The following is a 27,067-nucleotide window of genomic DNA, read 5'->3' as shown; positions in this document are numbered from 1 at the left end:
CTACTCTGAATCCAGGCAGCCCCTAAGAGGTGGGGTGAGATAAACCCATGCTTATCAAGATAACTATTTCCCCATTCAGTATAAATTGAGACAAAGTATACCCAGACTCCAATGATTAAAACGTCCAAATTCTTAGCAGGTTAGCTCATTACTTTTCATCCTTCTCTTGCCAGTCCTGAAAGCTAAGTAGCTGTCCTGTCCTAAGAGCCTGCAGCTATCACTTCTAAACAACCCCTTCACCCTAGGACCAAACTAAAATAGACTTAATTCATTTTCCCTTTATGAATTACTGGCTGTCAAAATTTTGAGAAAGGTCTTGAGCTTTAATGGAGACCTTTAAAAAGAAAGATCATGTGCCAGAGAACTCGAGACAGCATGCTAGAGAGTAGGAAAAGCTGGGTGACTGGGAAACCAGCATGGAAAAAAGAGACATATAGGTTTTTCTCTGCTATTTACTCATAAAAAGAGAAGTTGGTATGAGTCCCTCACAGCCAGTGTCTTCAGAACTAAGAACAATGCCATCATTCCTGGGCCTGGAAGCTCTATGCTCAGGCCTTACAGTAGCTAGCTCACCTGCAGTGAGCCACCTCTCCAAGAGTACCATCACCTGCTCCTCGGGGAGAGGACTTTAGCTCTGTGTCTGAAAACTCCAAGGTCTAATTATCAGGTGGATCGCCCTCACCCAGGGGCCACACAGAAGACTGTGGTACTTAGGATCCTCCCTTAGGTGTGATCATTAGATCTAATTTTATATGACATCTGATGACAGGACTGCTAAAAATATTTATTAGCTTGGCTAACAACTAAAGAAAAAATGGTAATCAAAGCTCTCTGGAGAGGCTCTTTAAATTCATTTTATAGCACTATAAAATGAGGCCATAGCCCACACATTTAAATGGGCAAATTATCTGACTGGAAGTGGTTCAGTCTGAAGTTTAGTGACGTCAGTAGACAAAAACAACTGAGGGAACATTCATGGTCAGGGTACATGATAAAGACAGTGAAGATGTCACCAATAGTTAGCATTTACTTCATATGAGTGGCTACATGTACGAGTGCATTATTTAGGGGCTTAGTACTTGGTAAACTGCTTATAATACCACCTTACCATACCCACAAAAAGTAATGCTAATGTACAGCCCTCAACTGACTATTTATAAGCAACATATTTATTGCTAATATTACAAAATACCTAAGAACATGATTTTAAAACTTTTTTACCTTTATTAAAAATACTATTATGAGCCGGATGTTGGTGGTACATGCCTTTAATCCCAGCATTGGGAAGCAGAGGCAGGCAGATCTCTGTGAGTTCGAGGTCAACCTGGTCTATAAAGCAAGTTCCAGGGCAGGCTCCAAAGCTACACAGAGAAACCCTGCCTTGAAAAACACAAACCAAAACAAAACAAAAACTACTATGTATGAGACATAATTTTTTTAACAGAACAAATTAAAGACAAGTATTTATTACCCCTACACAGGAAAAATAAAACATTAAATAAGGGTCTAGTATCCACAACAAATAAAGAGCACAGATCAACAAGAAGAAAAAAAATAATCCAATTAACCATGAACAAATGATTTGAAGTTTTTCTTTTTTTCAAAGAAGATATACAAATGGCCAATGAGACCATATAAGTACATTCTACATCATTAGTCATTAGAGAAAGCAGGTCAGAACTGCTGCATATCCACTGGGATGGCTATGATAAAAAAAGAAAAGATGGATAACAACATGTTTAAGTGAAACTGAGGTGAATTCATAATAATTATATGTTACTGATACAGATGTTAAATGGAAAAGACACTGGAAAATAGTTTGCTGTTCCTCAAATGTTAATAAGAATCACCATAGGCACAGGAACTCTGTTCTTCCATTCCAGTGGCAAAAGATCCCAAGCTACTATCTTCATAGTAGTTAAAAGGAGAAGACAAGCCAAAAGTTGATCAAATGAATAGATGTGCAAAAATGTGCTGCCTCATACAATGTAACATTATTCATCAATAAAAAGGAATGAAGTATGGATGCAGAAAAAGCTAGTCAAGAAGCATTGCATGTATGTACTTCTCAGTAAGTGTATGGCATGTCCAAATACACACACCCAGAGAGACAGCAGATTAGTCAGCAGAGGATTGCAAACAAGAGGAATCAATAGGGGACTGGGTGGGAGTTCGGGAAGCCAGGTAAGGGGAAGAATGCCAAACGTGTGTAGGGTTCTTTTCTGGTGATAAAATTTTAACTCCATAATTAGGTAGTAGTGATGGTTGTATAACCTTGTGGATATACTAACACCAAAGGGTTTGTTTTTAGTTATATGCACTAGAACTTTTAAAACTCACATCTACTCAAAACAGAAGCCATATAACCTCTCAAACTACCCCAGGAATCACTCCCACTAAGGAGGGGTTTTCATTAATCTTTCTAGAAATATTTTAGGCATGGCGTAAACGTAAGCACACTTCCCCTTGAAAATGACAGAGCACAATTCTATATGATTTACAATCTTCCTTGGGTATCATGCTTCTAAGGGTCATGGAGAAGAGGGATGTCAGGGGATGGTAACATTAGGAGTGAAGATGCTGGCAGGAGACTGAGACTAACCCTCTGGAGATGGAGATCTGCACATTTCTGGAATTTTCAAACATTTATTGAACAGCTCTGCCTGGATATCCCATGCACATCTTAATATACTCCAAACTAAATCCCCACTGCTCCATCTCCAGAGCCAGAATTACTTCCCCTTCTACACACTATCTCCATCAGTCATCCAAGATTAGCAGTAAAGAAAACTAAACCCCTTATTTCTAGCATGCCACACACAACAGACCACTATTCTCTGCTGTGTCACTTAAATAAGTACCTCCTTTCTTTGTACCTTTTTTACTAGCAACCCAAGACATGACACTGAAGTGCCTCCCATCTGGTGTCCTGTTGCCAGTCAAAGTGCTTAGCTTCCTCTGTCTATTCATCCATCAATATGTTTATCAACAAATATTTACAAAGCACTGACCATGACTAGACACTGAAGATACAAAGCTAAAGAGGGCATGGTATCATTAGACAATTCAATGTTTAATGAAAGGAAGCATGGAGACAGTATATATAATGAGGAGCTTCCTACAGAAACATTAAGTACATCAGAATGCAAGAAGAACTCCTGTATCTCATCTACTAGAAAGTAATAGCCAAAGTGGGAATTCAATGATGAATCAGCAATGAGAAGGAAAAGAGTACTCATGTCATTTGGAAAAGCACATTTCAATGTATAAAGACAAGAAATGGCAATAAGTGCATAAAATGGAAAGAAATTCAGAACAAACACCATTTAGGAAAAAAAGGACTAAAGAAGATGTCATGTTCCATGCCTATGATAACAGCACCCAAGAAAGAGACAGAGGCAAAATGGTCAAGAGTTTGAGACCACTTAGAGATATATAGTAAGTTCTAGACCAGCCTTGGCAAAATAGTGAGACCCAGTCTTTAAAAAAGAAGAGGAACAGCCTACAGAAATATTTCAGGAGTAAGAGTCCTGCTACATAGATATGATGACCTGACTTGAGATCCCAGTATCCTCATGAAAGGGTGTGGGCTAGAGGTAACATAGGATGGAGACAGAACATTTACTAGGGCTTGCTGGCTACCAGCATAGCTCCAGGTTCAGTTAGAGACTCTGTTTCAAAGATGATATTTTCAAGACAGATAAAGGCACCTAATGGTCTCCTAAAACCTCCTTACATACACCCATTCATGGACACAAACATGGATCATACTTAAACACATACACTTTTTAATTTAAACTACTCTAAAGATGAGAAAGAGCTTTGTGCCTGCAATAAATTTAAGATGAGTCTTGAAATCAACCCAGAACCAAAGTAGGAATGAACTATGAAAAGCTCTATATGCCAAATGGGGTGAATGTTTATCCAATGGATGAGGAGGACCACAGGAACTTCTATGCATTGAAAACTCTCCTTGACATTATATGTATTAGAGACAGGCTATGAGTCTAGACCAGTGATTCTCACCCTTCCTCATGCTGAGACCCTTTAATACAGCTCCTCATGTTGTGCTGACTCCCATCCATACAATTATTTTGTTGGTACTTCATAACTGTAATTTTGCTGCTGTTATAAACTCTGATATAAATATCTATGGTTTTCAATGGTCTTATTTGCCACCCAAAGGGGTTGTGATTGAGAACCACTTTTTGAGAGGCTCCTGTCCATCAGGATAGGCAGGACTTGGTAGGACAGGGCAGTTCACAGCACAGCAGCTAGAAAGCAGTGAGAACTATGTCTTTGTTGGCGTCTTTCTATTATCTCATTCTTACTCTGTTCAGTCCATGAAATGGCACCACTCACATTTTGGACATGGTTCCTTCTCTGAAAACATGATCACAGACACACCCAGAACATGCTTCAGTACCTTCTACTCCAAGCTAACTGACATTCATGACAAACTGCCATGATGGTACATGGAGAGCAACTTAATATGTCTAAATGCTCATGCCTCTTGCACTTAAACAGACTGGGTTCAAATTCAGAGTGACCTTGAGTAGATTACCAGTAGCCTTAGCTTATTTATTTATTCAATGCAAATTAGTGCTTTCTATGGGCTCTGTTGTGGAGATTAGAAAACTGAAAAACAAAAGTCTTACATAGAGCCCAGTCCAAGGAAAGTATATAATACATGGTGGCAAAATTTTCCAAGAAAGGCACTTAGAATTATCTTTTCATAAAATTACATCTGAAAACAGAGTCCAATTATATTTGAAGATAAGGTCTGGACTAAGTCGCACATGCTTTTAAACACTACAAAACTTCGTTACTGGCTCCTGGAAACAGCCAACACGCAGCAGTTAACATTGAGGATGCTGAGCAAAGCAAAGTTGCTCACTCTGCCCAAAACAGCTTCAAAGCCTGCAAGAAAGTAAATGTCTGTGGGAGAAGAAAAGGCAAAGCAAGCAGACTGACAAACAACAGGCAGCAGAGACCTCCCACTCTCCCCAGCAGCCCGAATAGGAGAAGCCAGCACAGACCCTTTCCATCAGGCAACAGACAAAGTCATTAAAGCTTCAAAGTTTAAAGTTTAAAAGTTTAAAAACAAAACAAAACAAAAGGCCCAAGCTCTGTAGGAAAAAGAGCATACATTCTGATGGCATGATACCTACCCTCTGACCTAAGGCAAAGATGAAGGCCAAGTGATTTCACAGTGTGATCACTGCCCTTCACCGCCAGCCCTCCCACTTGTCTCAGGCAAGATCAAGGCAAATGCAGACACTGCACTGCAAAAAGGCTAGCTCTCCTCCAAAGTTGTTTTGTTTTTACTTTGTTTTGTTTCCCCAAAGGAAAATCATCATATATTACACCAGAGGCCTTCATTTCATTTCAGTGTTTTATGCTACAGGAATTCTCTGATCACACTGTGTGGGGCCATGTAGAGCTGTCCCAAAAATGATTCCTGGAAGAAGCCGAAAACCCCTCCTAGAAATACATCTTTTCTCTTGGCTGCCTCCCCAGAATCCCCGCCGGGAAAAATCTTAAGCAAGCAGGAGGATGAATGGCCCAAGGTCTTTCCCTATCTCAGCCACTCATGAATCTTGAAGCAGGTCCAGATCTACAAAGATGCTGTCTCCAAGGAGGCCACTTGCCAGGCCCATTCACACTCACTTCAGAAAGAGGAATTCCACATTCTTGCTCACAAGAGAGTAAGGACCAGACTCATAGCTTGAAGACTGCTTGAAGTGCCGACACAAACAACTTCTCTGCTACCATTATGAGACGCTTTCATCGGTGCTCAGAACCCTCTATGTTACAGAAACAGATTCCCACCCCCAAAGAAGCACATTAGAGAAATCCCCATAGTTCCAGGGGTGCTCAGGCCAAACCAATTCATACTAATACAAAAAGTCTTGCTGTGGGATAGGACATAGTGGTTACAGGCTGGCAGGTATGTGAATGCTGTCCCACAGTTGGTAGCTGTGTTAAGATCGACAGTTACTTCTATCCTGAGCCTTGGGTTCTTCAATGCAAAAACAAGACTGATGACATCATCTCTCATCTTGCCATTGCTCTGAGGGAAGCAAGAGAGAAGCCTTGTAGAACTCAGAGCACTGTGGCTGGTATCAAATAAGTACTCAACAAAGTCTTCCCTAATTACTGTTGCTACAATACCACAACAAGTACTGGCTGCTGAAGTGTAAGTGTTACCATCTCTTTATCGTCATACATAGTGTTATATGCTTGTTTCTCCTATATCACAGTTCTTATTGAGAAATGATTTATTTCTCCAGAAATATAGGAAACAATACAAAATTCAGTTGATTTGCTTGTTTTTGTCTTTTAAGAAAAGAGACGACTCGGCAGTGGAGAACACTGGCTGCTCTTCCAGAGGTCCCAGGGTTCAGTTCCCAGCACCCACATCCTATTCCACAGGATCTGATATCCTCTTCCAGCTTTCATGGAAACCAGGCATACACATGGTACACAGATATACATGAAAGAAGAATTCTCACACACATAAAAGAATACATAAATCCTTTCTGTAAAAGCATGTCTTCATTATCAACATGATTCCTGCTCCTTTCCTCCTGAGAATATCCTGTTTTGGCATCAATCTTCCTTCTACTTTTGTGTTCTTTTCCCTGCCTTCTATCATAGGGAGACTCCTGAATGTCACTTCCAACACTCAAAAAGCCCATAATATCTCCGCTGAGCATGCAAGGCATCCATTGTCTTGGCTGATCTTTCTTGAACATTTCCCACCTACTCCAAGGTCCCAGTGGCAGACCCACCCTTTCTTTTGAGCAATCCTTTAATATTCCCACCTCCTTGCTTTTTCTCAGGCTCCTCACCCACTACCCCATCTGGTAAAATCACTTGCATATTTCTAGTCCCGTGTAAATACCATCACATTCTTTGAAACTTCCCTGAGCCTACCCTCCTCTGAATGCTCACAGTACTCACAGACCCAGACACCATTTGCCACATAAAAAGCCAAGTTTCAGTCTGTCCTTCTAATCTGCCTACTAGGTGAGGCTGCTTAGCATCTCCAAGGCATTAGCAAGCAGCCTGGACAGACTTCTCTATTCTTAGTTGTTTCCTACAATGCTTTCTATTCCTGTCCCTATCTCCTGCAATAGCTAGGCTGGAACTGTCTGAAGGGAGGGCTTATGGCAAGCAGGAAAACTAGGATTCTCAAGAAGAAAAAGAACATGAATTTCTTGCTGCATCTCAGAGAAGAGCATGGGGAAGTCATCCAGGAACCAAGGTTCCTGTGGACATGGTGCAACACTGCTCTGTACAAAGCTACAGAACCCTCCACGCCACCTGCTCTGGCACTGCCAGGGTGCCTTGCTTTGCACTCTGTGCACACTTCCATAAGTTCTGCCTTTCCATAGCTTAAAGTTCTGTAACATGTATGGAGCATCCACTGCTTGCAGGCACTGCTTGCAGAAGATGAGGCCTTTCCAGATATAGTGAACAGACATCAACCAAGCAGCTAAGTGCATGTTCTGTGTTGCAGTAGGAAGTTTTGAGAATGCCCTAACCTGGGCAGGCTGAGCTCCAGCAAATAGCCAGTAGAGGAAGTGACATTTAAACTTCACTTGACCTAGGGGAAAAAATGAAGTTATATCCATACCTCAAGCCTTGCACTAAGATACATTCCAGATGGTTCAAAGGCTTAAATTCAGAAAGTCAAACCATAAAAATACTCAAGGAATGTTCGTATCCTCTCAAAAATGCATATGTTGAAATCCAAACCCACAAGGTGATATTATTATGAGGTGGGGCTTTTTGGAAGTGATGAATGGGATTAATGGTCTTATAAAAGAGACCCAAAGAAACAGGATTGCCCCTACTATATTGTGAGGATAGAGTAAGAAGGTCCCATGTATAAATTAACAGCAGGCCCTCCAAACACAGAAACTCTGATGCACCTTGACCTTGGATTTGCCACTTTCCCAAGCTATTAGCAAATAACTTTATGTTATTTATAAACTTATCAGCTGGTGAAATTTTGTCATAGGAACTGGAACAGACTAAGAAAGATATTAAAACCTGGAAGAGACCACAAGACAATAGTCCTTATGGTCTTGTACTATAAAGCAGAATCGTAAAGACACAAAAGTTAAGCAACATCAGTAAGAAATATGACAAAGATAAGAGCAGTTTCTAAAATGCTTCAAAATAAGTAAAGCCAACAGTAAATATGCAAATGAAAGGGAATGAACATGTAAAACTCAGACCAAGAATGAATTTGCCCAAGATGCAGAACTCCTCCTATAAATCTATATGAAGATGATCAGCAGAATGCCATGGGGGAAGTATTAACACACTCAAGGATGTCCATTTGCCCTTATAGTTAGAACCCCCCCCCAAAAAAAAGCCAGCACTAAACGTAAATGCCATTTTCACTTGCCCTGGTGACAGCACCTAAGAGTCAGAAACATATGCTCTCAGTCACTTGACAGACAAAACCAATGGGACTTCAAGGATTTAGTCCCAGTAGAGGACAACTGGTAAAGTTCAGCAAGATTTGAAGTATACTGTCACAGAAACTTCACATCCAGGAACTTAAACCTACAGATCCATCCATATACATAGTAAATACCTTTCCATAGTTATCAATTATAACTATGTAGGGAAAGAAAGGACACGGCACTCCTAAAAGGCTTTTAGAAGGCATCTGGCACAATGAAATAGTATTCAAAAGAAAAAGCAATAAATATTTTGTGTTCAAATATGGAAGATTTCAAATATATTTATGAAGGGAAATTGCCAATGTTCCTATAATTTTCATAAACGTTATATATAATAACTATCTGTTACACATATAATCATTAAAATTATATATTACATAAAATACTATCACTCTGCTTCTGTGTCTTATTCTATGAGCAATCTTAGTTACACCACAGTGCCTGCCTCAAAGCTGAAATTCAATTACTATCTGATAAACATTTATAATATAATTACAGGAAACCCATAGATGAGGAATACCCTGAATCTGGAATTAAGCCTCTAAATAAATAAATAAATAAATAAATAAATAAATAAATAAATGAATGAATAAATAAATAAATAATCCTGTTTCAGTTGTTCCAGAAAAAATTAAAATGTGTCCTTATATATGACAAACAAATACTAAATGACTTCTGTCATGTACACATATAAGATTGGCTTCTCTAAGCATATGATGAATTTCCTGTCTTCACTGGCATTTGCCAGATAATGTTTTCAACATTTCTGTTAAGAATCAATCTCTCAGTGCCTATCAAGGAGCCTGAAGACTTTATTACAGCCACTAAGTTTTCTGACTACAGAAACAATGGCAGCTGTCTGGACAGATCATCTCTTCTCTCTTGAACTCCCTGCTCTCACCTGTTACTCTTGGCATGAAAATCTTTACCATAGCCAAAAATAACAACTAAAATTGCTGTCACTTACATGTCTCTCTGAGCCTGGACTGTGCTTCCTGTTTGGTGAGAACCATGACCCCAAGCCTAAGAGGGATGAGCCGTAACATAGATGTCTCTATTTTATGCATAAAGATACTTGGATAAAATACGCCTTGCCACATACATAAAATCAATGCTGACACTATTTTTAGAATGTGGTCTATCTCTTTTCCTACATTTATTGTTCTAAAAACAGATAGCAACATGAAAAAAAAACCTAGAAATGAAGTAGTAATATAACATAATGCTTGGGTTAGGATAGAAACAAATGAAACCCAAGTGCTATGATTCTTTATCTGCTCAGGAATCCCTAAAGAGTCCCTACTTAGAATGCTTAGATGGTTCAAGAGTACCCACACTTAGCAGAGTGATAGGGTACCTATCTGCCAATTACCCAGTGAGTGTTTCTCACCAAGGCCCACTCATTGCAGGTTATCAGGAGATTCTCCAGCTAGCAATTACTACAGCCATCTCATTCTCTCCACGTAATTATCTGTGAGCAATGCAACATGCTGTCCTTGGAACCATCAAGCTGACAAATGATTAAATAGCAGAGAGCTCTGAAGTTAAATTTAAAACCACTCTCTTCCACTTCCACTCATGCATCCCATTTCAGCCACAAGAATATCCCAGTGACCATCACCAAGGGCCAGGAGAGCCCACCCATTAGGAACACCTCGGTCTGAGCAAGGTGGTTCTTGCCTTGTCAGCGCCTTCCAATGAGGTTTCCCCAAGACCTGAAATGTAGATTTGCAAAGCGGTTCTCTACATGAAATTCTGCCCCAGTCCACATCAAAGTATTTGCCATTGTGTCTTTACAATTACAAACAGGAACATCACACAAAGGAATTCATTACTTCAAAGCACTGTGGCAATCACACTTGCCTTCTTCCCTTGGAAAGAACTGCCTTAAAGAATAAGCAACTGTACACCCAATTCTTTATATGCCAAATGGACTAATGCTTATGATAACCATGTTGCCAGCCCCCAACCAGGAAACTAACATTAAAGCACAGGGTCTACCTCGTCATTCTTGCCTGAAAAAAGCAGCCTTAGACTCCAAGGGAAACTTACTTCCATTTCCAAACCACCTCTATAATTCCTAAAACTCAATTTTTACCATGAAAATCATTCTTCAGATTGCAGTACATTTTCAGGGACTGGGAAGTACAGAAGAAAAAAAGTTGTTTTCTATCTCCAGTAAAAAGGCTGCCCCCCATGAAAAACCCACTAGGTTCTAGTTTCCCGTCCTCCCTATCAGGTTTACATAGTTTAAATTATAGTCCATTTCATCTGTGGAATATTAGGAGATAGTAAAACCATCACAATCTTCCCCAAAGGAAACTCCCAAAACCTTTGTTAGATGTAAAAAGGACAAAGTATTTTCTTCAGAGGCAGGCTTGCAACATTCTCTCACTTTTAACCTGGTTCACATAGACATGGGACGGAAATTCCAAGCCCCTCACTGAATACGGAAGAAACATCCAGTTACTAGGTCGTCAGGTTTCCCTACAACTTGAGCCAGCATTGTGGGGAATGAAGTGATAGAATTCACATTTCATAAGGGAGGCTGTATAAAGGAAATATGATATTATTTTTTCTAGAAAGTGATTTATAATAATACTAAGAAACCAATTTTTAAAATTCCTTCCCCATCTCAGCATTTATAGGAAAGGCTAACGTGTCTTGAGAGATTTACTATTTGCTGATATTCATCCATATGGCAGCACCAAGCAAATGCTCAGAGGGTGAGCGAGTATGGGGGAAAGATTTGGGGGAGAAACTAACAAGAGCTCTGCTAATTTGGTATCTCTTACTGTGGACTGGACCTGGGGAGGCTTCCTAGAATGAACTCTTGCCATCGCTACTGTTCTTAAGAAATGGCTTCATTTACTCTAAGAAACCAAAGGAACAGCAAGAGATCTTAGCCCTCCATCCTCACTGTGTTTGAGAGTACAGAAAGAACGCTGAAAAAGCAGCTCCAGCAAAAGCTAAACCGTGAAAACACTGTGGAGCATATAGCCTTGGTTTCATAAATCAGAACTGGCTCGGCGAACATTTGCCATGGCAAGTCCCACTGCAGCCAGGTTGAGTAAGTACAAGCACCCACCCCTGGCTACATCTCAAAGGTTCAAAATCACTTCTAAATATAGATCCTTCTTTATGTCTACTGAAGCTGTAAATCAGGGGAAACAACTTTTTTCCATCCCCAGTAAAATATGTGCACCCAAGGAAAACTCAGAGGATGTCTGGTTTTCTACCAGCTTTGCTTAGGCATAAAATTTTCTGACACTTCACTAGAGATATCAGCATCAGTGTAAGGTGGCTTTAAAGAGGGAAATTATTTTCTGACCTGTGGATAACCCCTTTAGCCTCAACGGGAAAGGGGGCTGATAGACACATGAAACCTAGTTTTTCCTGTCATTAGCATTGGAATAAGTTGTTTTACTTGAGGACCAAATACTTCCTTATAGGAAGTGCTGGCCCTTGAATCTTGAGCTGAGAGGCCAAGGGTGCTTTGTTGCCATATTCTCATCAAAAGGGACTAGCGAGAATAGTCCAGGGAGAAGCAAAAAGGGAAGAGCAGAAGGCACATGGGAGGGAAGGAGGGAGGGAGGGAGGGAGGGAGGGAGGGAGGGACAAATACGAAACAAAGGAAGTGAGGCGGGTGGGCAGGCAGGTGGACGGATGGACAGATGGGCAGACAGACAGACAGACAGACAGATGCTGGGGAAGAAAATGGGCACATTTACTCAATGGCTATGTTAACATAGGCAAATACTCAACTTTTATGAACTCCAGTTTCTTCTTTTCTACCATGGAAGAGATTACAGTCCCTACCTTAAAAGCGGTACTAAAAAGAGGCCATGTCAAATGTTATCATTTCCCCACTGGTATGTGGTGACCCTTACCTGTGTCTCTGTAGCTGCCATTTCTATTTCTGTTATTGTTATTATGATGATACTTAATTACTTGCCTCAGGAGCATTAAGAAGAGAAGTCCACTCCTCAATATCAGGCCACTTCTCTAAAACATCAGCACATACAACCCAGCTCAGCACACAGTAGGTGCTCACTATGTTTTAAAGCAGGCAATGGAATAAAGAACTGACCCCAGCAAATTGTGGGACAGTAAAAGAATGGCTAAGGATTTAATTTTATATCTTGAGCATCAGGCTTCTCAGGTCTGGGAGGAATGACTTCATCTTTTGATAGAGAACAAGGGCTTGAGAGAGCATGGTGTTCAGTTGGGAGAAACATCACAAATAATTCATTTTGGTAGAAATGTTTGAAGCAATACTGCAACAATGACTTATGCCTGCTGCCAGGCACCAGCATTCATCTCAAGCCGTTCACAAGGATATGCATGATGTCCATCACCCCTGGCATGTTCGTAACACATGATACACATATGCCGTGCAGAGTAGATACGGTTCTTTCCAAAAGCAACTCCTTCCTCTCTGTGATGGGACAGTAAGGCCCAAACAGGGAAGTAGTTAAGAAAGGATCCAGACAAAGTTGGAAGCTGTAGAACTTTCTGGCTTTATTTGGTTGATACTTTGGCAGGAGTTTGAACTTCATCCCACATGATTGTTTCTTTTTTAGTCAATTCCTGCATGCATTTATCACAATAACCTTATCTGTCATAAGTCACATGTTAGAAAGGAGCAAATCTTACATAAACCCGCCCCTGAGTACAATAGGAGGATCCTACTAAATCTCTCCTGTTCCCACTGCTCTGTGTGCAAAGGGATTCTGTAAAGATGCATCTACTAAAGTGAAGACCTAAACAGGGTTAGAACATGACATGCACACCACCAAACCCAGACATGTCCACCCAGGCTTAAGTGTAGGAGTTTAGGAAGGAAATGAGGTCATCTGTGAACACTTTTTCAGAGGAGAATTTCTCATGGAGTTCAGAGCACACAGCAAAGCCCCAGTGTTATTAACCATTCAAACTTCAGAATAGGAGGTGGAAACACAGATGGCAGACCATGAACCTCTAAGCTCAGAGAGATCAGACTTCATATGTCTAAAATCCATGCTGTATATCTACATCCACATATGTGTGTATACTCATGCATGCATGCATGCACACATACATATCTCAGAAGTAAGCCATACAAAGACAGCATATGGGCCAAAGACCCTACAATCAATTCTATTGTAACATTTTGTTTTATTTTGACTGGTAAACCTGGAAGTAGTACCAGAAGGAACATAGTTAATTCTGAAGGGATGCCACAGCATAACATAATAAAGACTTCCAACCCCCTATAGACTTGATTCTTTCATAAGCTCAGGACTGTCCAATTCTTCCTATACTAAAAAGACAACAACTAAAAAGACATCACAGTGATGGCCCATTTTCTCCTTTAGGTTCATTTGAAGCAATAGGTTATTGATATTGGAATGATTTGAACCTTGATTTAGACCATATAGTTTACTATATTTAGCAGGTATACTTTACCAAGCAAATCAGCAGACACTGCCCTTTCACCGGGAAACTCACTAGTTACTCCAAATTCCTGTCAATTGTAGCCTTGTACCATAATGGAAATAGCAGTCCATGCTGATACATTATGAATAAGAGTAAAACTAAGTATGCCATCTCAGTTACTGATACAAAATGAAAGTATAAAAATGGAAGGTCCGGGAAAAGGGACTGAGGCATGAGAGCAAAGGAGGAAAGGTGCAGATCGAGGGCAGCAAGTGGGAGAAAGAAAACATAAGGGGGAAAAGGGCAGACAGGGAGAAAAACCAAAAGCTTCATTGAGTAAGTGAATCCAAATCCTGGAGGATGGGTTTGCATGACAAGTATCTAAGCCTTCTGCCCACCTCCCATTGTAACAATGGCAATTCTGCAAAACAGGTACTCTGATCTGGTCTACTGCAGGGTATAAGAGGAGCCATTGGATCTTTGGGGAGCACGTGTCTGTGCTGTGGGCTCTGACTGGAGCTCTGAATTAAACCTTTTAAGCCTAGAGGTTCATGCGGTTTTGGTGAAGTTCAGGCAAGCTCTGTGGCATTCACAGTGTGGTACCTGAGAATCACAGAGACTATTCATGGCCTGTGAGCCACCAGGGCTGGGAGCTGGTGGTGAGACAAAACAGGTTTGTGAGCAGCAGGCCTCAGTTTAAATTATTTGCTGCTGGTGTAAAGGCTCAGGGGGCAAAAGAGGGAAAGCATGAGCAGCCTGCATAAGGGGAGAAAGTAGATAAAGCCTGTCTCTCAAAAGAGTAACTACACCAACTACAAACTGAGAGTTGGCCTTTCCCTTTTGTTTCGTTTCTGAAGTCTATATAGCCCCAAATCACACCATGAGTATCCTTTATTAAAATCATTATTTGAATGATAAAGAAATCACTGCTACATTACATATTTCACTATTAGCGTCATTAAATTACCATGTATTACTAAAAGAAAAAACTGTTCCTTGACTTGAGAAAGGGAAAATTAGTGACTTGGACCCCCCAACAGTAGTAGAATCCAAAGCTGGGACAGAGTTTTCAAACATAATGTCCACTTTTCTCATTAATCTTCAGGTACACAGTCAACAACGAATCCAGTTTTACACTTGTTTCTACATCCTTTGCCCTGGGTAATTAAAGTATAATGTCAACTCAATAAAAACGAAACTAAAAAAGCCAAAACTGAAACAATGACAGAAATTAAAATGTATTATACTATGTAACTAACACACCAAGAGTCTTCAAAAGTGACTTTAAGAGTGTCTTATAGGTCTTTCAAAAGACAGTGATTTATTAAGCAAAGGGTCCAAAGTTTGGTTTGAGCTGCTCTGTTCAGCCAGGATCCCTCCTGTTGCAAGGGAGGCATCACTCCCAGCTGCACTCAGCAGCTTGCACCTTTCATTTCGCCAGTTCCATATTGCGTCATCATGCAGCCTATTCTGGAGAAATATTACAATGACCTCCCTCACTAAACAAATGCAAGCAGTGGGCTGAGCACAGGAGGGAGGCAGGTAGAGGAAAACTGAAAGTACTGACCTGAGAGTCAAGCTGACCGGAGCAAGGGTGAGGGCAGCGATTTGGAGACAAGCAGAAAGGAAAGGATAGCAAAAGAGAATAAAAGGAAGGACAGCCATTAGTTTTAAACACACAGCCAACAGATGGCACATTAGCAGGTCTTATAACCAAGCGAAGGATAACAAAGCAACTTTTATCTGATACACCCTCTCAAAGCCCTGGGCTCACACCATAATCTGTTTTATTGTGTATCATGCATAAGAAACCCGTATCTGCTCTTATACACACAATCACATCAGCACAGATGGAAACCAGAGGGCTGTTCCCGCCTCAGTACAGTGGCCATGTTTTTTGTTTGTTTGTTTTTAAGAAATATTTACAGAGAAAGTTCCTACCTACCTGTTCGCCCATAAGTTTCCATTATTTGATAAAAAACAAAACCGTGACATCACAAAAAACTTATCTGAATAGTGTGCTTGGATGGTTACATCCTAAGAGGCATTTTCCTTCACTCCTAAAACCCAAAGGAGCTGACCAATTTTGATTTTGGTTCAAAACTTCTCAGAAAAATGCTTACAGGGTGCTGTATCTAGCAGTGTGCAAAGGCCCTGTGGGAAGATTGGTTACAGTGTACCTCCTATCAATCAGCCTCCCCCCAAGGACAACAAAACTTCCAAAGCAGAGAGTAATTCCTTCCCATTGAGAAAAGGAGGTTCCAACTTTGCCACTAAGAATACCCAGCTGTTTGTTAACTTCTTTGTATGAGACTTCTAATGTGGCCTTCTAACAGGTCAAAATGGGAAGGAAAGCAGAGCATGGAAAGCTATGATGATCTCCATGCTATGAGGGGAGAATGTAGTAGATGCTCATTTTGTTAACCTTGAACATGCCCTTTGGAAACCACTGTGGATATACAAAGACAACACACCCATCAAGCTATCTGCTCCCAGAATTCCTGCCACTTGAGTTGTGATGTAGTTTTAAAGATGTCACATAAGAAGGAAAAACAAATTCTTATGATAAATTCTAACCTAGAACATTTCAAATAAAAATAATGTTGACTACTGTTGAAGAATATTACTTCAACTATGTAAAAATGTGTTACATTTGTTTATGTCACAGAATATTTAACTATGTAAAGGTGTGCTGCGTTTATTTATGCTGGGTTTGTTTAACTATATAAAGAGGTATTGCATTTGTTTTATCTTGTCTGCCTAAGGCACCTGATTGGTCTAATAAAAATCTAAGTGGCCTATAGCTCATCAGTAAAAGGATAGGTGGGACTGGCAGACAGAAAGAATAAGTAGGAGAAGGATCTAAGCTCAGAAGAGAGAATGAGGGAGAAAGAGAGGGAGACATCCAGCAGACATGGAGGAGGAAATAGGGCTTATAGAATGAAGGAAAGGTAAAAAGTCCCTAGACAAAACATAAACAAACAGAAACAGGTTAAACTAAGTTATAAGAGCTATTGGGATGAGCATGGGATAAAGCCAAGCATTCATAATTAATAAGTCTCCGTGTCACGATTTGGGTGTTGGCAGTCTAAGAAAGCCTGCCACAGACTATAATGATAAAAATCAAAGAGAAAATCTTAAAGTGTATACATGGTGAGAATGTTGTTTCAATAAGCTCCATAGTCTACATCCTCAGGTTGGGAGTTTTAGGATCAAACATGGACTATGTATCCAAGTCAGGTCATGGGCATTATGGGGACTATGGCAACAGAGTACAGCTGCTGTTTCTAATCCTTCTGAATCCTTGGTAATTAAGTTGAGGACCTTGGCCAAACAATAGAAAATCCTTAGCCGGAACAGATAGCACACATTTAAGATAACACATATTTAAGATAGAGGTACCCTAGTTTGGAAACCCTTTCAGAGTCAGTATGTGGTGTTTAGCCACTTGCTACTTGTTTTAAAGAAATTCCTTGAGCTGGAAAGATAGCTCTGTGGTTAAGAGCATTGGCTGCTCCCCTCTGGGTTCAGTTCAGAGCAACTACATGGAGGCCCACAACCATTGGTTACTGCAATTCCAGGAGATCTGATGCCCTCCTCTGCTCTCCTCATGTATCAGGTGTGCAAGTGGTACATACAATACAAGCAAGCAAAACACCCATACACAGAAAATTAAAGCAGGCAAATCCCCCAAATAATTTTAAAACATCTCTTCAAATGTAGTAATAAAATTACTCAGAGAGAAAAAGGGAGGGACTACCAGATTTCTCCCCTGTACTGTGAAGCGTTCAGAATATACTATCAAAACGAGCCCTAAAAGGCATCAAGGACTAGTGTGTCAGCACATTATTGAGAAAATCAGAAGGGAAAATAATAGCTTCTTTCTGAACATTAGATAATGTTCTGTTATGCACCAAAAATCATTTCTCAATGTCCAAATGCCTGATGGCATTAGCCCTCGGTCCAGATAATTAAGAGGTACCTTGTCTTCTGTTCTGATGTTATGTCTTATGCGTGGGGCCTCCAAGGACCCCCATCCCCCTTCATTGTCTAGAGGGTTGTGGCTGAGCACTCAATTTGAGCTCTGAACAAACACCAGGAAAAGCCCTAACAGATTTAAAATAATTATGCTAAAGGTCACCCAACTGATTCCTTCCCATGGGTGGGATACAAGAAGGCCAGTTGCAGAAGGCCTTGCTTGACAGACTCAAATAACCTCTCTCCTTCAGGAGGCACCAAGGATTAACTATGACTTTAAATAAAGTCTGGAGACTATGATGAGCATTAACACAGAAGATCAATATGTTTTGCCACCTCCAAGGTTCAGTCAGCTGCTCAATTGTGTGTACTACATGACAGCTGACATCAATCACAATAGGACAAAGATATCAGCCTGATTTTGACCAGCTCTCAGGTTTGCTCCAGGCCATTGTTCATTTGGCAAACACCTCCAGAGCAGCCAACAACTGAGGCAGAAGCTTCCAGTGGGAACATCAGCGTCAAGTACAAGAGCTCATCATGGGAAATGCACACCAATGTACCACACCATGTAGCTTAAAATGTCGAATCTGTAATGGCTGATGAGAAACAGCACTCTTGTAGAACTGAAGGGATAAAGTCACTGAGAATGCCAGCTGTATCCTGTGTAGAATATATCCATCGGTGGAGAAACTTTTCAAAATGAGAAGATGAATGGAACAAGAAAAAAACAAAAACAAAACCCCCAAAAAACAGAAAACAAATAAAACCTACCCTCTGGGAGAGAAGTTGCCATGTGTCAGGGCATCAGAGTCATTCTTAACTCCAACTGTTTTGCTGCATGTGACAGAAGTTCTGGAACATTTTAGAACATGAGCTGCCTCAAAAAGAGGGCTCTTCACTCTGGTAGGTCACATTACAAGCCAGAGACCACAAATTCATTTCAAGTTCAATATTTTGGTTTTCAAAATCACAAACTTAATTGCAAGCACTCTCCATGACTCCAAAATGGAGATGTATGTCATAGTGCTAAAAATCTTTAGCTCTCAGCATTATGAGGTATGAATTTTGCAGTTTCAGCCAGCAAACAGAGATACTAGCTGATGTGAGGAGGACTGTCTGACAGTGTTTGAGGAAGATGCTCTGGTGGGATGAATACACATGCAACCCAGCAGATAATGCTTCAGAAAGAGAGGCCAAGGCTGAGCCCACTTTTTCCCAGGATAGTTCCCTCCACCCCCATCTCCTTAGGGGACCAGGCTGGGCTGGGGCTCAGACATTTCCCAGACTGTGTTCTGCTGCTGGACCCAAGATGCAGGCAGGCAGAGACCTGGGACAGAGTCAAGCCCTAGCACATGTTTTATGAATTACAGTGCCTGGGAGGCATCAGCTTTAAGGAGAGGCAAACACAGAGATAAAGAAAATGTGCAGAAAGTACATAAAGATAAATGCCTGTAAAATCACTGCAGCTCTAATGCTTTCCATATTGAAGAAATAAAACTGTGAATATTCTTGATGATTTAATGGCTACACAGCCCAACTAAGACCTGTTTGTCCAACTAGATAATTAAGCCATTTATGCGTAAATGCTTATAGTAGCTGATCCTGATTACAGTTCTCAGGGATTGCTTTAGTGCAGAAAAAAAAATGGCTTCTAAACAAGTAGTGCATCACTTTTCCTCTCATGGAAACCAATAATGAAAAGGTGGGGCTCTGGTGGCGGCAAGGCCCACTCAGGGAGGACTTCAGTGCTACTGGACCAGTTTGTCTATGTTGTACATTGGTGGAAGGCATTGCTCTCAGAGGCTCATTGGTTAATCCTAGTCTTCAATTCCAATCGTGATTCTTCTGAATTCTATAACCTTTGAGAAGTTACTGAACTTGTATAATTCATGCTTCCTAGTGTATAAAACGTGGACCATGATAGTGTCTGTGGGTAAGATTAAGTCAAATGTGATACTCCAGGTTAAATGCTCAGCAGAGTGTCCAGCATGCAGTAATCATGAAATATATAGAGTTTATTACTATGATTATAATTGCTATTACTGTAATGTTGGTGTTGTTGTCTAGGACATCATCCATTGAGATCACTGCTTCTCAGAGAAGTAGACTAGCAGTTTGCAAACTGACACGATAGCTGCTCATCTCTGACCACAGGATTAGTGACCAGAAGGTCATTCAACCCTTCAATGTCTAGTTTTGTGACAAGAAGACATGGTCATAAGGTCTTTGTGATCCCTTAATAACTTTTTTTTTTTCTTCAGGAAAATTGACCCTGAAATGTAATCCAAACTAGCCATGTAGATAGATATATCTAAGATTAACTGTGGTCCAAGATCTTTAAGAAAGAGCAGACTGGCAAAACATGCCCACACTTTAAGATTAAAATGAAGCCCTTGGAGAATTTTTTTAATTTTTATTATGCTTTAAAATTTTCTCTTGAATGCATGTGTTCATATGTATAGGGGAAGAGACATGTATGTGCCATAATGTGTTTGAAGATCAGAGGACAAGGCTCCCTCTTTTCCTTAAGTGGGTCCCAGGAATCCAACTTGGGCATAGTGGCAGACAGTTTTATCTACTAAGCCATCTTGCCAGCCCTTCCCTTGAAGATTATAATTTACACAGTTACCTCATTATAAAAAGAACTATGCCTTAAGTGCTAAGATTAGTCACACTGAATCAATTACAGTGTCAATGAAAAGGCTAAGATTATTAAAAGAACAATTCATAAATTTGGTGTTTGGATAATTAAATAGAATATTGAAAACATTGCTGAAATTGTGTTGTGGATAATCTGCCCATTCAATGCCATTGGTGAATACTGAGGACTCAATTGTTTTGGCATTCTGTTCTTTATAATGAGGTTAATGTCCACCTTATATGAAAACCGATGGAAACAAAACAGAATACGTTTTATAGGTTGTAATGATTCAGCTTTCACAGGATTCATGGCCACAGTGCTAGCACATAGCAGATGCAAAATCTGAACCCAGGTCTTTCTTTAGCAAAGGCCCATGATTATATGATCATTCTTGTAAGGCCAGAGAGACTACTATGCAAGTCTTGAAGTCCTTTAGTGCCTCACAAGTTTCTCCATCCAAGCTAGCAAACATTCACTGATTTATTCAAAATTGGCTGATTTCTTCCATATGGAATGAATCTTGGAAAACAAATTCCACCTTATTGCAGAACCAATGAGAAGGCCTCAGCAGTTATAAAGAGCTATGCCAGAGTATTCAGAAAGTCCTTTCTTACAGAAGTATAGACAAAAGCAGTTAGCAATAAGCTTATCTTTAGTGACCAGGCTATGCATTACTATACAGATATGGTTTATCTCAGAATCTAAAGATACTAGAAGCCTGTTTTAAACTCATTGTTTTACACTGAATTTTTGATCATGTAGACCCTATTCAAGCATATTTAATTCCATGTATCTTTCCAAATAGTCTAAGATCCTCTTAAAAGATAAAGTTCAAGGAAGAATTTGTTGTGGTGTGCCAAAAGACATCTAAAAAGACATGAGGCCCCCTTCCTCTTACCTTGAATGAAGAAATTTCAGCTATATTTCTCCATACTCTCTTATGCTTGTGACAATCCAAAACCACAAATGTTCATCTTTAGTGGGAAAGAACTAAGGTTTCAGATAGTCAAAGCCCAAATTTTTGCAAATTTTGTTGGCATGCGTACTGGATAATAGATGACCCTCAAGAAAGCCAGGCACTGTTTTCCTAGACACTGAAGAGGTCCTTAGACCCTCAGAAAATAAACATCATCCCTTGCCTGTCAGGCTATATTCCTCACATCCAGCTTATTTCCAATTTGTGATATGAGTATAAAAGTGTGCATTTCAACTGTACAATTCAGAATGTACACCAAGTCATCAGAATTTGCACTCCTTTGGCAAATCTCAAGATGCAGAGCATACCTCTCAAGTTCCGCGATCTTCTTGTCTTTGTCATTTTTTTCGTTCTCCACCTCCTTGAGGATCTCCAGCAACCTGTCCACTTCTGCTTGAGCCTTGCCACACTCATCACGATAGTAAGATGCTTCCTTGTCAAGCTGTTTTAGTCGGTCTGCAAACTCAGGGTTCATCCTGGAGTCATCTTCAATAGTATGCGCCTTCAACATTACATTTTTAAAGAATTCAGTTAAGATGATGATTGAGAACAACAGACAGTCACCAATGGCCCAGAAAGTAACTTTGGAGAGAAAATAACCAACAAGAATTATGGGTATTCTGTCAGTGAGAAGGCAAACTGGAAGGGGGAAAATCATGTATTTCAACTACCTTAGATAATATTGACTTTATATGATAGTTTTCCATGAGGAGGTTCTTCTACTACTGATTTTTTATTATGTTCAATTTTGTTACACTTGACTTTTCCTTTCCACAAAAATGTGGTTAACAGGTGAAGGAAGAGACTGGTGTCTTTGTTCTTATTCCTTACAAGGCAATTTACATCAAATGCTTCCATTTCCAACTCAAGAAGAGAATTGAAAGGCAGAGTGGTAGGCATATGTAGAACCAAGTAGCATTTAGGAAACCGGTTGACTGAGCACTGAGCATACCAACCTAATGAGAAATCCTAACAGAAGTAATTTGGAATAGACTCCTTGAAGTAAGGAAGGGCTTTCTAGCTAACAGTCATACCCATAAATTCTTATTTACTTGAATAGGTTTAACCTAAACCATGAGAAGATGAGCTAGATCATGAACAAGCACACAGACAAGACTCTGCAAACACATGCATGAGTAGATAGCAGCTGTATAGACCAGAACAGACACAGTCAAGAACAAGCAACATCACTGTAGAATAATTTGCAGCCAAAGTATTTACAGTTTTGGGTGCATGTGTGTATGTGGATGCATTATAGTTTATTTTTTTTCCCAAAGTAAACTTTTGGCTGAAATATTCCCAGACAGATGAAGGAACACTGCACTGCAATGTTTTGCCTACCCCTTGTTTCCCTTTGTTCCTAATTGGCTTCATCAAAGAGCAGGCAGGGAGAAAACAAGTAGTTTAACAATGGTGCACGTTCAACATAGAAAGTTCAGAGAAGTCATACACATATGGTTCTCCAAAAAATCCGTGTGTAGAGTCATCAAACACCAACAACTGATTAAACTTAATTTGTTCTGCTTTGTAGCTAAGTGGAGCACCTCTCCACTGTGCTTTCATGCACGTCTTTTTTTTTTTTTTTTTTATTTCAGGGAAAAAACGAGGCAAGCAAGCTACAGCTACTGTGGAGTTAAATGGATCATGCATGGTTAGAAAAATTAATATTAATACTACTGTTAGAAGGTTGACAGTCTTTGCAATGATTTAGTAAAATAAAATCAAAAATTAGTATAAATAAAATATATTTCTTACTCATGACAAAAATCATTTTAAATAATAGTTTTGCATGTAACATATTATTTAAGCATGAGGATAAAAGGGAAATAATTTTTCATATTTTTAAAGATTTCCTTAAGAAATAAACTCAATTATGAGAAAGAACTTGTAAAAATCTATCAATCCAACATACTATTAAAAACTGGTAGTCCCCCTTTCACCAATACACCTCAAAAGCATTTTATTCTTATTTAGTGTGCACTCTGGGCCTCTTTGTAACAGATTATTGTACTTTTTAAATACTAGTAAAAAAGAAACATGAACTAATGAGTTTTAGGTGTTTGTTCCTGTAATAATTATATTTTCATACAAGGTAATTAATATTTAAATAGCTTTACATCTACTCTAATAATTTAGATAATTTCAGTTTGAAATCTACTAACTATATATGTACTTCTAACCGTGATAAAAATGAATTCCAATACTTTTGTGGCAGAAAAACATCATTTTTAAATAGCTAAAATATATTTTATTAATCCCTTTCCATTGTTAGACTGACTTACCAGTATCCTATGACAACTAAAATTCTTTTTGTATCATTCTCAAATTCTCCAATAAATGTCATTAAAATACTAAACAACAATTGATGAACTAAGCAATGAGTAATTAGAAACATGAATAACATATTTCAGATTAAAATTCCTTTCCTATCTCTGATGTTTAAGATTGACAAAAGGTTAGAAGTTATTTATAATAGTCCATATTGTTTTATTTAAAGTTATTGGGATTATTATTATTATATTAATAAGCAAATAAATGACTAGTGGCCATGAGACATTAGTTCTAAATTTCATTTGCCCTATGTCCTATGTCAGGAGGCAAATCAAACATAATTTCTAAGGACAGAGAAAAACTACAAAATGACAAACATCTAGAAGATAATATTCATGTTCTATTATGATTATTATTTGTAATAATCCCATTTATAAGACTTGTTGTAAACTAGTATAATAGGTTTGTTCAATTTTCATCAACACACTCATTAGAGAAGCCTCTCTGGTAGGTTTAGGAGGAATATGCAGTCTGTTCCTGGTAGGTTTCCATGTCCTTTGTTTGATCCTGAGGATGATAATTCAAGACTAGTCTTTAACAATGGGTGAAACCATGTAAGTTTATACTCTTTTCAGCCAAATAAGTGAGTATGATAAAGGACTCATGGGATGTGTAGACAAACAGATATCTAGGAAAAAAAAAAAACAACAACCCTGAATCTTGAAGGTACCACTGATATCTTCATTTAATGCTGAAGGTAGTTCATGTTCTTAAAACCAATTGGCAAGTTCATAGATGGCTTAAGTCTATTAGATAAAACTTGAAAATGCTAATTATCTTTCCTTTTTAAGTGGATATACAGTTTCATTATTACCAATATTTAAATCCATTTCTCTCTAACACAGGACTACTGATTTCAGGAAAAAGAATTTATGCCAGACTACCTTTGATCCTAAAGAACAATTCTGGGAGAGGCTTTTTGATAGATATGGAAATAGCATTATGCTCACATAAATAGAAAGATTTAAGAAAAACTAATATAAGGACATGAGGAAACTCTTGGATCATTTCTTAGGGTTCATGTAATAACAATGACAGTTTCTAACAACTAGGAAGTCCCAAGGGCAGTCTAAGTACAAAAGGCAAAAGTCTGCATAAAATTCCTAGCAGTTAGTAGAGTTAAGAATTTCTATTCAACATGAATTGCAACAGTTTAAAGAACATGCTTCACTTTTTAGTCAGTAGAAAATGAATGTGCTGTACTGACCCACAGCCATGGGGCCAAAGCTACACATCAAAAGCTATGAAACAAAACTGAATAATAAAACTAATGCTTCCTTCAAAGTTCTAAAGCAAGGACCACCTCTAAAGATGGAGAGATGGGTAGATTGTTGCTTTTTCAAATTGTAACAAAAATTGCTGCATCTACACTAGCAGCTTCTGACCTGGTTCAAAGTGGATAACAGATGTAGCCTAAGACAGTTTAGATATTGTAGGCAGAACACAAGTGAATGTATATTTCAATAAAGCACCATTGTAACACACTACTGCTGTGGCATCATTCTTCTGTATTGAAGACATAAGTGAAAATGGACAGCAATCATTTCCTCTTAAGGACCTGATGGTTCAGCCAGAGCTTGTCCAGCCTGTTCCCTCCTTTAAGGCACATTATTTTCTTTCTACCTTAAGTAATTGGAAATCTAATTCTTGAAAATACAGACGGTGTTATATTTTCCAGAGTTTGTTTATCATGAATATGGCCAAGATTACTGTCACAAGAACATTCCTCCAGTTACTAAATATTCATTCATTTGTTAAAATAGATATTAATTTTTGAGGTCATTAAAGGCAAATCTGGGTATCAAGTTCTGTCTAAAAATGTTTCTTGAATCCTTAGGACAACTCTTAAGTGTACTGTAGAAAAACAGAAAATTGGTAAAGAACATGACAGAAATATCAGTCTTACATGCAAGTCCTGTAAGTTTGGGGATCTCTATACTGTTTCTTTTGTACTTCCAAACATATAGAAACTCCCCCACAAATGGTAATAACGAAGGTGGAAATCTCTATGGTGTGGGCCTCCCACAGCATTATGAGGAAAACTGACTTTGAAAGCCAGGATAAAGCACAAAGGGCAGCTTGTCATATCTGGGGATGAGCTATATAGCATGATACCAGCAGATATCATAATAGAAGTTGCCAGAACTGTATCGGGAACAAAGCAGGATTTCAGCTGATTGATGTGTCTCAATGAAAGCAAAGTGTGTTTATCCCCAAAGTCAGGAGCTGTCAAGTGTCACACCTCAAGCTTACTTGCACTTAATCTTATAATTGAACACTGATTATTTTCAGTAAGGTACTAGTCCATAATTCCAGATGTCTAAAAAGGAAAGCATTAACTTCAGTCCAGAACCCTGCTGTGACACAAGGCACGGGACTTTCACTTATAATATTATATAACTCTTCCTTTAAAATGGGCCCTACCAATTTTTAATAAAAACTATTTCCCTCAAAAACAATGATTAGTTGTAACCAAAAAGTAGAAGTGAACTATTAGGTCATGAAGCTGTTGATTTTTCTTCCCTGCTGCTTCTAGACTTCAGCAGTAATTTGCTAAATTTATGCACTGTGAAAATATGATTCTCAGTTACAGCACTCTGTTGTCTCAGTATTTTAAACTTTCCTTGCATATCTTAATAACAAGATGAGGTATAAATTATTTTAGACATTGACATAATTCTAGACTATGAGCAAAATAGACTCATTAAGTTTTATGGAACTATGATATATAAAACTTATATATTTTTAATAAAAATGAATAAATACTAGACATAATTATTGACCCTCAGTAACATATTTTGAAAGCAATAATGATATATCTTAGAATCTTGTGTTTTGTCATTCTAAAGGAAATTGTCCCTTTTGGAATTCAATCTAACTAAATTCAGAACACTTTTAATCATACTAGAACTATGCTAAAAATTTCTTTTCATAGGTGAAATAAAAATGATACATATAAATAAAAACAAATACTCCAAATGCACACAAAAATAAAAAAAAACTATATTCTTAACACATTTTAAGATCTATCAAATAAAAATGTAATTGATAACTAAAGGTGTTATCTAGAAATTCTGAAATAAAACATGTAACTTTAAATCATGTCATTTGGAATATTATTTGAAAGACTATCATTTGTTGAATGTGTGTTTGTGTACATGCATGTATTCACATGTACCATCCATATTTCCTGTATTGTAGTTTTCTACCATGGCATAAAATATTGGTTTAAGAGTA

The 27,067-nt window shown here is 38.8% G+C and overlaps 1 protein-coding gene across 1 annotated transcript in view; it reads right to left on the bottom strand.

The window, feature by feature from the left end:
- Erc2 (ELKS/RAB6-interacting/CAST family member 2) overlaps positions 1–27,067 on the bottom strand; it is an 877,816-nt gene that overhangs the window by 406,186 nt on the left and 444,563 nt on the right. The window contains exon 14 of the mRNA XM_051176767.1: positions 21,808–22,001. Coding sequence (XP_051032724.1) covers positions 21,808–22,001 — 194 coding nt within the window. The remainder of the gene's footprint in view (positions 1–21,807; positions 22,002–27,067) is intronic.

The sequence above is a fragment of the Phodopus roborovskii genome, unplaced genomic scaffold (assembly GCF_943737965.1).
Source record: "Phodopus roborovskii unplaced genomic scaffold, PHOROB, whole genome shotgun sequence".
NCBI classification, from domain to species: Eukaryota; Metazoa; Chordata; class Mammalia; order Rodentia; family Cricetidae; genus Phodopus; species Phodopus roborovskii.
The sequence above is the reverse complement of the archived record's forward strand: the minus strand, read 5'-3'. Positions and strand labels throughout refer to the sequence as shown.